Source organism: Bos taurus, chromosome 3, assembly GCF_002263795.3.
Source record: "Bos taurus isolate L1 Dominette 01449 registration number 42190680 breed Hereford chromosome 3, ARS-UCD2.0, whole genome shotgun sequence".
NCBI lineage: Eukaryota > Metazoa > Chordata > Mammalia > Artiodactyla > Bovidae > Bos > Bos taurus.
The window spans coordinates 23,059,407-23,073,926 of record NC_037330.1 but is presented as its reverse complement, the minus strand read 5'-3'; the positions used below and the strand labels follow the sequence as shown (position 1 = coordinate 23,073,926).

General features: G+C 41.3%; 1 protein-coding gene across 12 annotated transcripts in view; it reads left to right on the top strand.

The window, feature by feature from the left end:
• The first annotated feature begins 8,376 nt into the window (after positions 1–8,376).
• The window catches only part of PDE4DIP (phosphodiesterase 4D interacting protein), a 238,485-nt gene continuing 232,341 nt past the window's right edge, over positions 8,377–14,520 (top strand). For all 12 annotated transcript variants that reach the window (XM_059885018.1, XM_024990000.1, XM_059885010.1 and 9 more), the window contains exon 1: positions 8,377–8,624. In XM_059885018.1, coding sequence (XP_059741001.1) covers positions 8,392–8,624 — 233 coding nt within the window. In that variant the 5' untranslated portion in view covers positions 8,377–8,391. The remainder of the gene's footprint in view (positions 8,625–14,520) is intronic.

Below are 14,520 nucleotides of genomic sequence, written 5' to 3'. Positions count from 1 at the left end.
ACTTCTCTTCCTCCCACTCAACAAGGATGCGTCTTCTACCATGGTGTCAAATGGTCATTGTCATTCAGCCTCTGCTGGAACAATTCCAGTAATAGGAAATTGATAATACCAATATTTTAATTAAGGGTAAGGCTATGTTGATGAGAGAAGCAAAGAGAGAAGAATGCATAGAGAAGCAAATTTGGAGCAGGAATTCCAGCCTCTTTGTAGTTCCTGGATCTAGGCTCTCCCCAAGGCCCGATGTCTGCTTGAAACCTGACAACACTATTCCTGTGTGCTTAGTTACTCAGTCGTGTTCGACTCTTACGACTCTATAGACTGTAGCCTGCCAGGCTCCTCTGTCCATGGGATTCTCCAGGCAAGAATACCGGCGTGGGTTGCCATTTCCTTCTCCAGGGGATCCTCCCAACCCAGGGATCAAATGCAGGTCTCCTGTATTGCAGTCACACTCTTTACTGACTGATCTACGCCGGAAGCCCGACAACACTATGAAATGGGTCAAATTCAAGAATCTTGGAATTTGTAAAGGTTGTACTGAGGGGTGGGGGGAGGTAAACAGAAATTTGAATATCAGAACAGCACTTCGTATCCAAATAAACGAAATAAAGCACCTATCTAAATTAAGCTGCTAAAACAGAATGGGACTTTCCATTAAGGCAGAGTCAGAAGGTTAGAGACTTTACACGAGAGATCAAAGAAAGCAACAGTTCAAGGCTTGTGTCCACTTATTTTTAAACAATTCCTGAGTGCCTAATTGTATGCCAGACACTGAGCTAGGTTATGAAGATGAATAATAACATTCCCAGAAACCTGTGGCCCGTATCAACCCCCAGACCAAACACTGTCTGTAAGTAAACAGCAGCTCCTGTATGAATTACATAATTCCAAAAATGAAAAAAAAATTTTTTTTTTCCTCAGGAGGAAGTGATGCTCTTGGCAGACAAAAAAAAAGGCACTATTTCTGGGCTGTTATCAGGCATATGTGGTAGTATGGCTGAACTAGTTATTTAAAAACTGAAACCTTTTCTTACAGATTAGCAAATAGCAGCTTATCTGAGCTATCGCTCTTCAACCCGCACCTCCTATCAAACTGCGCCAAAACTCTGCTGGTACCACTTCTGCAGTTTATCCAGATTAGCTTCTGATTGGTCAGTTTCCATGCCAGTCGGTTTCAAAAGCTCCGTCTCCCAGGTGGCCATTGGCTACCTCCAGGGACTCCCAGAACGAGCCCCGCCTTCCATCGTGGCACCCGCCCGTCGGCCCCACCTCGAGCCTGGTTCTCCTGGCTGCACTGGTGATTGGGAAGCGGCGATCAGGCTGCGAATATATTGATGCCCTCAGAGCTGGTGGTTATTTTGAATTATCAGTTCACTGACTAAACTGTCCTACAATGTGAGCTCCAATAAAGCAGAACTTTCATTTTGTTCAACCTTAAGTTCGTTCACAATCTTTACCTATGTTGTCCACACACAGTTAGTTGGTCCAGACATTAAAGTGAAAGTTAGGATTTGGGTGAGGAAGGAGGAAAAATGAACAAGGTGCACACTGTAAGTAATGTGAAAGCCACTATTTAAAATAATTACCACCTTAGATACCCTGCTTCAAATATCCAGCCTAAGCAAACTACTCCCTGCCTTTAGACGCTACCTCATGAAACTTTCTTTATTTTTGTCCGATTTCCCTGCTTTGTTGGGAAAGCTAGGCAGAGACCACCAGACCCATCCCTTGGATTTTGAGATAGTGGGGTTGTGAGGATAATTGGAATAGTTTTGATAGGATCTAAAATATTTTATTGAACTTAAAAGTTTTAACAGATTTCTTTTTTACCCTCATAGCCTCTAAAATCTTTTAGAGCAGTAATAGTAGTCATTTGTTATCCCCCAGAGTCTAGTGCCCTGTTCCCCCAGGAACCTAGCAAATGCTCAGTTAATGTTTGATGAATAGATGACTGAATGAATGGCCTACTCATGGACTGAGACAATTCTTCATCGGTTGTATACAATATTCCAGGACTTTCCAGATGGCACCAGTGGTAAAGAATCCAACTGTCAATGCAGGAGTCCCCAGAGACATGGGTTCCATCCCTGGGCTGGGAAGATCCCCTGGAGTAGGAAATGGCAACCCACTCCAGTATTCCTGCCTGGACAATTCCATAGACAGAGGAGCTTGGCGGGTACAGTCCATGTGTTTGCAAAGAGTCAGAGTGGAATGAGCATGTACAGCGTAATTCACAATCGGCAAAGCCAAAAGCTTAGCCTCTTTGCACCAGTGCTGGATCGAATTTCAGAGACAGAATTTGGGCTTATCCTTCAAAAACTGTGTTTCCCCATTTGGGAGAATTTGGTGCAGTTTTATAGCAATGGTTCAAGGGCAGGGATGCTGATAAAGATCACGGTGTATAAGCAGAGTCTAGACCTGGTAGTCTCTTGATGAGCTTCTCTGGTTCTTTTAATCTAATCTCAGGTGGTCTTCTCTGGAATGAAGAATGCTAACATCTTCTTCCTTTTGTTGGAGGTTTTAGTTCTGTAAAGAGCTCAAAGATTCTGTTATGTGTGTCCCCTGCGGTGGAACCAGGACCCTGGCCCAAGGCTACGCTCTTGTTCCCAGTGTTGTTTGGCTTCCTCCTCTTATACCTCTTCACCTCCTGCTTCTTTACTCTCTTCTATCCATACTTGCGGAGAAGGCAATGGCACCCCACTCCAGTACTCTTGCCTGGCAAATCCCATGGATGGAGGAGCCTGGTAGGCTGCAGTCCATGGGGTCGTTGAGGGTTGGACACCCACTGAGCGACTTCACTTTCACTTTTCACTTTCATGCATTGGAGAAGGAAATGGCAAGCCACTCCAGTGTTCTTGCCTGGAGAATCCAGGGACAGGGGAGCCTGGTGGGCTTCCGTCTATGGGGTCGCACAGAGTCGGACACAACTGAAGCGACTTAGCAGCAGCAGCATCCATACTTGTGTGTCGGAAATGAGCAAACAACTTTCTTTCTGAGTGATTTTCTTTACAACCTTAGGGGTCAGAGCTTTCAGTTATTACTAGTCTTTGTTATCCTCCCTTCTTTAAACAAATTAAAATACATGGGTCAAATTACAAATGAAAGAGGGCATATTAGTATTGCCCATGGAAATAAAAAGGATTATAAGGGAATGCTATATATAATTGTATGCCAACAAATTAGATACACTAGATGAAAAGGACACATTCCAAGGAAAACACAAGCTACTTAAACTGATTCAAAGAGAAACAGAAAACCTGAATAGACCTATAACAAGCAATTAAATGAGTAGTAATAGTAATAGTTGGAGAAGGCAATGGCAACCCACTCCAGTACTCTTGCCTAGAGAATCCCAGGGACGGCGGGGTCTGGTGGGCTGCCGTCTATGAGGTCGCACAGAGTCGGACACGACTGAAGCGATTTAGCAGCAGCAGCAGTAACAGTAGTAGCAGCAGCAGCAGCAACAGTAGTAGCAGCAGCAGCAGTAGTAAAACTTCCAACAAGGAAGAGTTATGGTCCAACTGGCTTAACTTGTGAATTTTAGCAATTGTTTAAAGAATGCTAATACCTTGCAAACTCTTCCCCCTACCAAAAAAAAAAAAAAAAAAAAGGAGAGTGTGAACGTGTCCTAGCTCATTTTATGAGGCCACTATTACTCAAAGACTTCACAAAAAATGAAAATGACAGACCAATATACCTTATATAAAGATAAGTAGCAAAATAGTAGTGAACTTTTCCCAGAAGCAAGTAATGGATTATACAATAATGATGATATGAGATTTATCCTGGGAACACAAGGTTGGCTTAACATATGAAAATCAGTATATGTAATGTACCTATTAGTGGAATAATGGACAAAACTCAAGTGTTCATCTCAAAAAAATGAAAAAAGCATTTGAGAAAATATAACACTTTTTTCTCTTAAAAACAACCAACAAACTAGGACTAGAAGAGGTATTCCTCAACCTGATTAATTGACATTTATAAAAAAACACAAAACTAATATGATACTTAAAAGTGAAAGACTGAAAGCTTTTTCTCTAAAATTGGGAACAAGACAAAAATGTCCACTTCCCTACTTCTCCTCAACATTACATGTGAAGTTCTTACTGGGGCAATTAGACAAGAAAAAGAAATAAAGCCAACAACATTTGAAAGGAAAAAGTAACTCCAAATCTATTTGCAGATGGCTTGATCTTGTACATAGAAAATTCTAAAGAGTGAACACAAAAAATTGTAATTAATAAGTGAATTTGTCAGAATTGTAGGGTACAAAATCAATTGTAATTGCACTAGAAATTAATAATTCCAAAATAAAATTAAGAATGTAATTTCACTTATAACAGCACCAAAATAAATGAAATATGTAGGTAAATCTAACAAAAGAAATAAGCTTGTTTTCCCTTTTGAATCAATACTTTATTTTCTCAACATATACAGTAATATTCTTTTCTTAAAAATTTTTTATTGGTGTAGGCATATGTGCATGCTAAGTCGCTTCAGTTGTGTCCAACTCTTTGCGACCTTATGACTGTAGCCCGCCAGGCTCCTCTGTCCGTGGGATCCTCTGGGGAAGAATACTGGACTGGGTTGTCATGACCTCCTCCAGAGGATCTTTCCTATCCAGGGATCAAACTGCATCTCTTATGTCTCCTGCATTGGCAGGCGGGTTCTTTACCACTAGTGCCACCTGGGAAACCCTGATTATTCTCTAGCACTTGATTTGGAAAGAAATCCCAGGATGAATATGGAGCTCATTTCATGTGCTTCTCTCTCCTTAAGAATCATAGATTCGAATCCTGCCTGCTTAGGTTACTCATCAGTTCCTTCCAAGAGTTGTTTCTGTATTTTTCTATATTTATATCTTTTTGTCCTGGCGTGCTGCAGTCCATAGGGTCTCAAAGAGTTGGATATGACTGGGTGACTGAACAACAACATATTTATATGTATGTATGTGTGTGTATATATATATATATGTAATACTTACATATTTATAAGTATTTATATATTCTATTGTATCTTACTCCCCCACCCAAGGTGGGAAAAGTCACTCTGATACATGCTCCTCCATCCTAGCTAAAACTGGATGTTTCAATACTTCTTAGCTTTTGAGTTTGCTGTGACTTCATTGAACTTTTTATCTGACTCAACTAATGAAAATGGCATCTACATTTTAAATTTGGGAACACCACTCCTTTTAATTTGTATATTAGATAAAATCTACCTCTAGTCTATGGGCAAAGCCAAAGTCCGGGTCTGCTAGGAAAGCAACTTCTACTAAATAATAGTATTGTTGTTCAGTTGCTCAGTCGAGTGAACTCTTTGCAACCCCATGGACTGCAGCACCCCAGGCTTCCCTGTCCTTCACCATCTCCCACAGTCCACTCAAACTCATGTCCATTGAGTTGGTGATGCCATCCAACCACCTCATCCTCTGTCATCCCTGTCTCCTGCCTTTGATCTTTCCCAGCATCAGGGTCTTTTCCAGTGAGTCAGCTCTTTGCATCAGATGCCCAAAGTATTGGAGCTTCAGCTTCAGCATCAGTCCTTTCAGTGAATATTCAGGGTTGATTTCTTTTAGGATTGACTGGTTTGTTCTCCTTGCTGTCCAAGTGACTCTCAAGAGTCTTCTCCAGCACCACAGTTTGAAGGCATCAATTCTTCGGTGCTCAGCCTAATAGGATTAGAAGCCAGATTTCAGAGAATTAAGTGGTAAACAATGTATGTAAGTCAAGAGGCATAGACATCAAATGTATACAGTGTATGTAAGCAAACTGGTTATGAAGGGAAATGAGAGATATGGTGGTGGTTAGAGGGGGAAGGGAAATGGGAGATATGATAGAGTTTAGAGGAAGAAGTCTCTGTTTTAGGGATGAAGAAATGTGAACATGTTTATAGGCTCAGTATGGAGCTAACAGAAAAAGGGTGGCCAAAAAATATTAAGCCAACAAAAGATAATTAAGAATTTTCTAGTAGAGATGAGGATCTTCCAAGGTGGCTCAGTGGTAAAGAATCCGCCTGCCAAGCAGAAGACACAGGTTCAATCCCTGGGTCAAGAAGACCCCTGGGAGAAGGAAATGTCAACCCACTCCAGTATTCCTGCCTGGGAAATTCCATGGACAGAGGAGCCTGGCAGACTCCAGTCCAAAGAGTCAGAAAGGAGTTGCACATGACTAAGCAACTAAACAAGAACAAAAAGTAGAGATGAGAGTCATAAATGGCTTCAGTAAGATAGATTGGGGGGAAAATAAAGATTTGTAAAGATACAGATTAAGTTAGGTTTGAAAGAAAGAACGATGAGATACCTGATAGTGTCATTTTCTGGAAGCAGCTGGAATCATGATGGGAGAGACCACTTAAAGAAATAGTCAAGAAGTGGAATTAAAGACCGGATGAGTTGCATGAGGAAGATACATCTCTGATGATACCTAGTTTGGGGGCTCAAGCAACTTTGTGGATGGTAGTGTTGGAGTTAATAAACCAGAAGAATGAATAGCAGATTTTGGAGGAAAAAAATGACTTAAGAGATGTTCAGCTTTATTCTCACTGAGTTAATGATAATGACTATTGCCTATGAACCTTGGGATCCATACTACCCACTAAAAGATAAACCTTGTCCCTTTCAGGCCTTGCAAATTATAATGGGATTTTGTTTCTTGTTGTTTAGTCACTAAGTTATGTCCGACTCTTTTGTGACCCCATGGACTGTAGCCCGATAGGCTCCTGTGTTTATGGGATTCTCCAGGCAAGAATACTGGAGTGTGTTGCCATTTCCTTCTCCAGGGGATCTTCCCGACTCAGGGATAGAACCAACATCTCCTGCATTGGCAGGTGGATTCTTTACCACTGAGCCATCAAGGAAGCGCTACAATGGGATTGCTGCTGCTGCTAAGTAGCTTCAGTTGTGTCCGACTCTATGTGACCCCATAGACGGCAGCCCAGCAGGCTCCCCCGTCCCTGGGATTCTCCAGGCAAGAACACTGGAGTGGGTGGCCATTTCCTTCTCCAATGCATGAAAGTGAAAAGTGAAAGTGAAGTCGTTCAGTCGTCTCCGACGATTCTTCGGGACTCATGGACTGCAGCCTACCAGGCTCCTGTGCCCATGGGATTTTCCAGGCAAGAGTACTGGAGTGGGGTGCCATTGCCATGGGGTTACCTCCCTATAAACCCATCATAAAGCAAAAATATCTTGTCAAAAGGCATTTTGTATACCTAACTGACCAAACATCACAGCTTAGCCTAGACTGCCTTAAACATGCTCAGAACACCTAATCAGCCTACAGCTGGGCAAAATCATCTAACACAAAGCCTATTTTATAATAGTGTTGAATATCTCATGTAATAATTTATTGGCTGTTATACTGAAAGTGAAAAACAGAATGGTTGTATGGGTACAGAGTGGTTATAAACGTACCTGACTGGGAGCCCAGCATCACCAGAGAGTATTACCCCATATCTCTAGTCCAGGAAAAGATCAAAATTCAAAATTCTAGATCTGGTTTCCACTGAACGCATCTCATGTTCACACCATGGTAAAGTCCAAAACTCATTAAGTAGAACCAGTAAGCTGAGACTGCTGATATAGAATGGTACAGTAGAAGCATTCTGCTTTGCTGGAGACTCAGTTTCCATTCTTAGAAAAGACTGGAATATAAGAAAATGGGTTTTCCGAACAAACATTGAGTGGAAGATTTATTTGATCAATGAACTTTTTTTTTAAACCATGAAAACACGCTTTTGATTTGATACCAGATACCAAGTTATATATATTTTACTATGAGCTCTTCATGGAAAATAGCAATCAGAAAGTCTCAATTGAAAGAAAAATTGAGGTTGTTTATGAGAAAGGTTTTTATAATAACTAAAGGGAAAATTGAAAAGAAAGAAGATTTTAAAAGAGAGAAAGAAGGCTAGACAACAAACCTAGAGAAGTAATGATTCTGAGGAGAGAATAATGTAAAATATAAGAGGGTGATGGATTTGGAGGGTGGAGGACAAAACCCAGGAAAATATGGAGAGGAGTGAGAGGAGAAACTTTTTGAGGTTGGAAATTGAGGACAGTGACAATGGAGCAGATAGGAAGAACACAGAAAGGAGGTCTGGAAATGAAAAGCTCTCCAGGTTGAGGTAGTGGGTGGGAGAGAAGGGGGAGATGACAGAGGGTGCAGAGGCAGCGGCGAGTGTTTGTGGGAGAGGGACCGAGGCAATCTGGGCGGAGCAGGTGGCGGAGGCAGCGCGGAGGAGGCCTGGTCTTCCCAGGTCTGCACCGCGCCGGGGGCAGCTGGAGTGGATAGCATCCTCGCCGAGATGATGCGTCCTGGCAGTGCGGGAAGACCTTAGGAAAACCAAGCAAGGACGGTAACTAGGACTGGGCTGGTTAGGACCGGGAAATTCATGAAGAGGATTGACAGCGGGTCCTGCTGCCGCCGCCGCTGCGACTGCGGCTGCTGCTGCCGCGCGGTCCGCCGGGCGCACCACGCGCCCTACTGGTCCAGGGACGCGGCGCGAATCCCGCCGTCCTCGCGGCAGTCTCCCGGCCGGGAACGACGGCATCCCGAGCCGGCCGGGAGCTGGGCAGCAGCGGCCGAAGAGGAAGAGGCAGCCGCGGCAGCCGCACCCTGGATGAGGTGAGAGCACCGCGGGAGCCCCGGAGGCTGCAGACTGCGCCGGGAGTGGCGGCGTCCGAAGCGCTGGTGTAGGGGAACCTTCGCCTTTGGGGCTGGGAATCAGGGCTGGAGACTCGGGCGCTTCGGAGGGTTGACACAGAGTGACATTAGTTTGGAGAACGTTGAAGGGCATGGCTAGGGACTGGGGGATGATGGGGCTGGTGGCGGGGGCGGAGGGGGAGAGACAGTAGGGAGTTGCCTGGAAATACAGGTGTGGCGCTGGATTGGCGCTGGACTAAAGCATAGGAAACTCAGTCTCTACCCCTAAGGTCTTTGCTTAACGTGTAGTCTAGGGCTCCGTTGGCAGAGATGAGATTGAAGGCCGTGCCTGCTGGGTCAAGTCAAACAAGAGATGAACGCAGGATTCAGAAGGCCATGCCAGGTTGAAAGCACTAGGGAAGCTAAAAGAAGATAAAGGACCGGGAAATGCATGCGGGGGTACAGTTGAAAGCACTGCCTTATCTTATTCCTGCCCCGTCCTCCTCCCCGCCCCATCTTAGATACAGGCAGCAGGGTGGGGTAGTGATGGTTCCTTCTTCCTAGGCTCTCTTTTCCTGAAGAGCTGAGGCCCTGCCTGTTGGCTGGATGGATGATGCCTACCAGGACGAGCCCCACCTAAACCCAGTCACTTCCACTGGTCTGGCGTGGAAGACCCCACCCATTAGGCCCAAATTTTCTTAGCAGCAGCAGGATGAAAATCTGCCATATAATTTTTTTTTTTTTGGACAACAGACAGATTGTGCTGCTGACTTCTTGAAATAAATCTCTCCCTGTTGGAGCATCTTTAGCTTATACTTTAATGGGAAGCTAGTACTCATAAATCAAACTACAGGGCAATATTGATTTCAGCATGGAGGCTGCCATTAACTAACGGGGGCATCTGAAAAAAATTCATTTCTGTAGGCCTGTTTCCTATGCATAATATCAGAATTTGGGTCTTTTGAGTATTAATTACAGATCTGCATATTAATAGGATCTGTATTTTGTATTCAAGACTATGTGAATGAGGAAACAATTTATTCAGACACTTAATTGTGTTTATTCATTACACTGTTCATTGTTTATTTGGGAAAACTGAGTCAGGCTACTCAGTTAACAGTGCTTAAAGGAATCACAATTATGAAGAAATCCAGGATAAATTACTGCCTTGAAAGATGGAAAGAGGCAAGAAGTAGTCATTATTTGATTTTTTATAAAGTGGAATTTTAGCCCAAACATAATTTCTTTTTAAACATGCTCTACTGATGGTGTGTTGAATATTTTTCAACAATACTTTGGAAATTTGTTTAAAGCTTGAAACAAAAAATTAATCTGAATATATTTAAATTTTAAATTCTTCTTTACTATTTTATATATGCTAGGGTGAACACTTTTCATGAAAAGAAGCATTGTCATTGCAAAATTTTAAATGAGTCATGACTCTGTATCATAAACATGTGATTTTTCTGTCCTTCGTAACAAAAAATTTGTTGGGTTAGAATTAGGTTCTCTAAATTGTGGCTTAGAATTAGGTTCTCTAAATTGTGGCTTAATTGTTAAAATAGATGGATATGCTTTTGTTATTCCCTTAATAATTATTCATCTGACAGATCTCTACATTCATCTTAGTTGATGTGATGATGAACCTTGAAATGTTTTTAAACATTTCAGGAATGCCCTGAAGTCAGAAACTTCACTGAGGTTGATGCTACTGTGACCTCATTTAAAAATCAGATCTCCAGGAATGTGCAACATACTTTTAAAAACATACCTATCTTAGCTCTAGTACTAGAAGTTTATGAGTATTAGAGGCTTGCACTTAGGAGAAAGTATCTTTGGTATCCAGTTTTCTAACTCCCGATCAACTAAAAATGTAAGAAAGCAGCTCATTTTTTTAATATTTAAATTTATTTTTAATTGGAGGATAATTGCTTTACAATATTTTGTTGGTTTTTGCCATACATCAACATGAATCAGCCATAGATATATGTATGTTCCCTCCCTCTGGAACTCCCTCCCACCCCCCAGCCCCCACCCCACTCCACCCCTCTAGGTTGTCACAGAGCCAGTGATTTGAGCTCTGCTGTACAGCAAATTTCCACTGGCTATCTAATTTTACGTATGGGAATGTATGTGTTTCAATGCTACTGTCTCAATTCACCCCACGCTCTCCTTCCCTCACTGTGACCCCAAGTCTGTTCTCTATGTCTGCGTCTCCATTGCTGCCCTACAAATAGGTGCATCAGTAGCATCTTTCTAGATTCCATATATAAGCATTAGTATACGATATTTGTTTTTCTCTTTCTGTCTTACTTCACACTGTATAATAGGCTCTAGGTTCAGCCCCCTCATTAGAACTAACTCAAATGCACTCCTTTTTATGGCTGAGTAATAGTCCATTGTATATATGAAAGCAGCTCATTTTAATTCAGTATTTTTAAATCAAGCAATGATGGTAGACGTCAGTACAAAATTGGATGCAAACTACCCTGAGGTAGTTGAGAACCTATCATTCTAAACTCCGCTTACCTATGTAACTACAGTGTGGAATAAGTGTTATAATAGTAAGATGGACTATGGAAAATAAATAAATAAATGCAAAGATCTCTCCAAGGAAAGCTGACTCTGTCCCAAGAGATCATGCAAGGTGGTATTATTGTGCAAACTGTGCTTTAGTTGTTGAGTCTGTTTCTCAGACTGATTATTAAATTCATATGGCTACTATATAAAGCCAGGATGGCAAGTTACTAATTTACAATGAGGAGTCATCTTAGGGAACTAGGTCCTCTTTTTTTATGTCAGTGAGTTCTTTTGGCATACTTGCCACATTTGGAAGCCAAATTGTAATTAAAAGGTTGTTTGTGAAACTTGGATTTAGAATTGCTGTTTTGTGTGTGTGCTCAGTCGTGCCCGACTCTTTGCAACCCTATGGACTGTAGCCCTCCAGGCTCCTCTATCCCTGGGACTTTTTAGGCAAGAATACTGGAGTGGGTTGCCATTTCCTGCTCCAAGCGATCCTCCTGGCCCAGAAATCAAACCTGCTTCTCCTGTTTCTCCTGCATTGGCAGGTGGATTCTTTACCTCTGAGCCACCTGGGAAACCCAAATTTAGAATCAGGAGAATTAATCAGTAAATTCTAAATTAAGGAAAAATAGCTTTGAACAGAGTATCAGAGGATACAAACGGGTTCTTTCTTCCCTGGATGGTGTCATTAAGGATCAACCTCTCTTCTTATGTGGACCTTCTTTTTTTATCTGACGTGCTAATATTTTCAGGTAATTGTTTGGTTTGGGAATCTTTATGTCTGTTTCAAGTGCCTGCACATTTCTGCTCTGAACCAGTTTGTCTTCACTGTCAAGTTTAAACTCCAAATGGCAAGGTGACTTTGCTTAGGTAAAAGTCATCATGGGGAAAGGGAAATGGGGTTGGGAGACATTGCTAAAGCCCCTATAAGCTGGTAATATGAACCACGTGGTTAATGGCGACTGGATACAGTGCTAAGAGGCAGAGAATTAGAGAGGGCTTCACACACACACACACACACACACACACACACGAGATGAACTTTTTCTAGCCTAGCAAGATAAGGAAGCCAGAGTTGGGTGGGAAGTACATTTTAGCAGAGGGATATAAGTGGATGTATGGCCTTGGGAAAAAGGCCTTATTCAGGTGAGACCCATGCTGTGCTAGAACTTTTCTATGATGATTTAATTCAGATGTGACCCTCTTGCAATTGCACAACTATTTAAAAAAGAATTAAGTGAGTTGCCAGTGGATGGTAATGTGCTTTAATGTGCACTTGTTTTTGCCCCCTTTTAAAAAATTTTATTGAAGTGTAGTTGATTTACAATCTTGTGTTAATTTCTGCTGTACAGCGAAGGAACTATGTTTAATATTCTATAATGTGCACTTTTGAAGCCTAGCAGATTGCACATTCTAGGTGGATAGCCTGGAACCAGCAGACAACTGTCAGAGTTAAGGGTGAAGGATGGTGTCAGAGAAGGATCAGTGCATTTCTAACATCAAATGTCAGCCATTATGTCTCTTTAGCCATCTCTCTTTTTGTTTTTTTTTTTACTGCTTTATTGAGATATAATTGACATAGAATAAACCAGGCAAATTTAAAATGTACAATTTGAAAAGTTTATATATATTTATGCAGGTATGTATTTGTGAAATATATATGTATGTATATATTTGTGAAAGCATTACATGTCCATCATCCTAAAGTTTTCTTCTGCCCTCTCATAATCCCTACCTTCCATCGCCTCCTGCCCCACTAACAGACAGGGAACCACTGATCCTTTTGTCACTACATGATAGCTTGCATTTTCTATAATTTTATATAAGTGGGATCATACAGTATGTATTCTTTGTTTTTGCCTGGCTTCTTTCACACACTTATTACTTAGTTATTTTAAGATTTATCCACGCTGTTGTAGGTAGTAATCATTCATTTTCTTTCATTGCTGAGAAGTATTCCATTGTATGGCTATGCCACAGTTTATTGATTCACTAACTGTTGGGTTGTTTCTGTAATGTGGCTATTGTGAATGAAGCTGCTATGAACATTTGAGTGCTAGTCTTTGTGTGTGCATATGCTTACATTTCTCTTGTATGAATTTCTAGGAGTAGAACAATAGGTAGATAGATGTTTAACTTTTTAAGAAATTGCAAAATTCTGTGTCAAAGGTATTTTACCTTTTACATTCCCAGTAGAGATGTATGAAGGTCCCTGTTTCTCCACATCCTTGTCAACATTTGTTACTGTCTTATGGCCATTCTAGTAAATGTGAAATAGTATCTTAGATCTGCATTTCCCATTGACTACCGATGTTGAACATCTTTTCATGTGCTTTATTTTTATCTGTATATTTTTATGAAGTGTTTGTTGAAATTTTTTTCCCATTTTAATGGAGTTGTTTGCTTTTTTATTGTAAAATTTGAGTTTTCTATTCCAAATACAAGTTTTATTATGTATGTACATTGTGAATATTTTCTCCCCATCTACAGTTTGTTTTTTCATTTTAGTAACAGTGTCTTTTGAAGGCCAGAAGTTTTAAAAAATTTGCTAAAGTAAGTCCAAAGTGTCACATTTTTCTTTAAAGATTTTGCTTTTAATGTTATTAATATAACTAAGAAACCATTACTTAACCCAAGGTCACAAAATATTCTCCTATGTTTTCTTCTAGAAGTTGCATAGTTTTATGTTTTACGTTCAGGTCTATGATCCATTTTGAGTTAACTTTTGTATATAGAACAAGGTTTTGATCAAGGTTCATTTTTTGCATATAGTGTTCTTTCAGCACTGTTTGTTAAGAAATCTATCCTTTCTCCATGAAATTGCCTTGATACTTTTACTGAAATCAATTGACCATGTATTTGTTGTTCAGTCATTAAGTCCTGTCCGACTCTGTGACCCCATGAACTGTAGCACACCAGGCTTCCCTGTCCTTCACCATCTCCTGGAGTTTGCTCAAATTCATGTCCATTGAGTCAGTGATGGCATCCAACCATCTCATCCTCTGTTGCCCCCTTCTCCTCCTGCCCTCAGTCTTTCCCAGCATCAGGGTCTTTTCCAGTGAGTCAGCTCTTTGCATCAGGTGGCCAAAGTATTGGAGCTTCAGCTTCAGCATCAGTCCTTCCAGTGAATACTCAGGGTTGGTTTCCCTTAGGATTGACTGGTTTGATCTCCTTGCTGTTCAAGGGACTCTCAAGAGTCTTCTTCAGCACCACAGTTCAAAAGCATCAATTCTTCAGTGCTCAACCTTATTTATGGTCCAACTCTTACACCTGTACATGACTACTGGAAAAAACCCGGTTTTGACTAGATGGACCTTTGTTGGCAAAGGGATGTCTCTGCTTTTCAACATGCTGT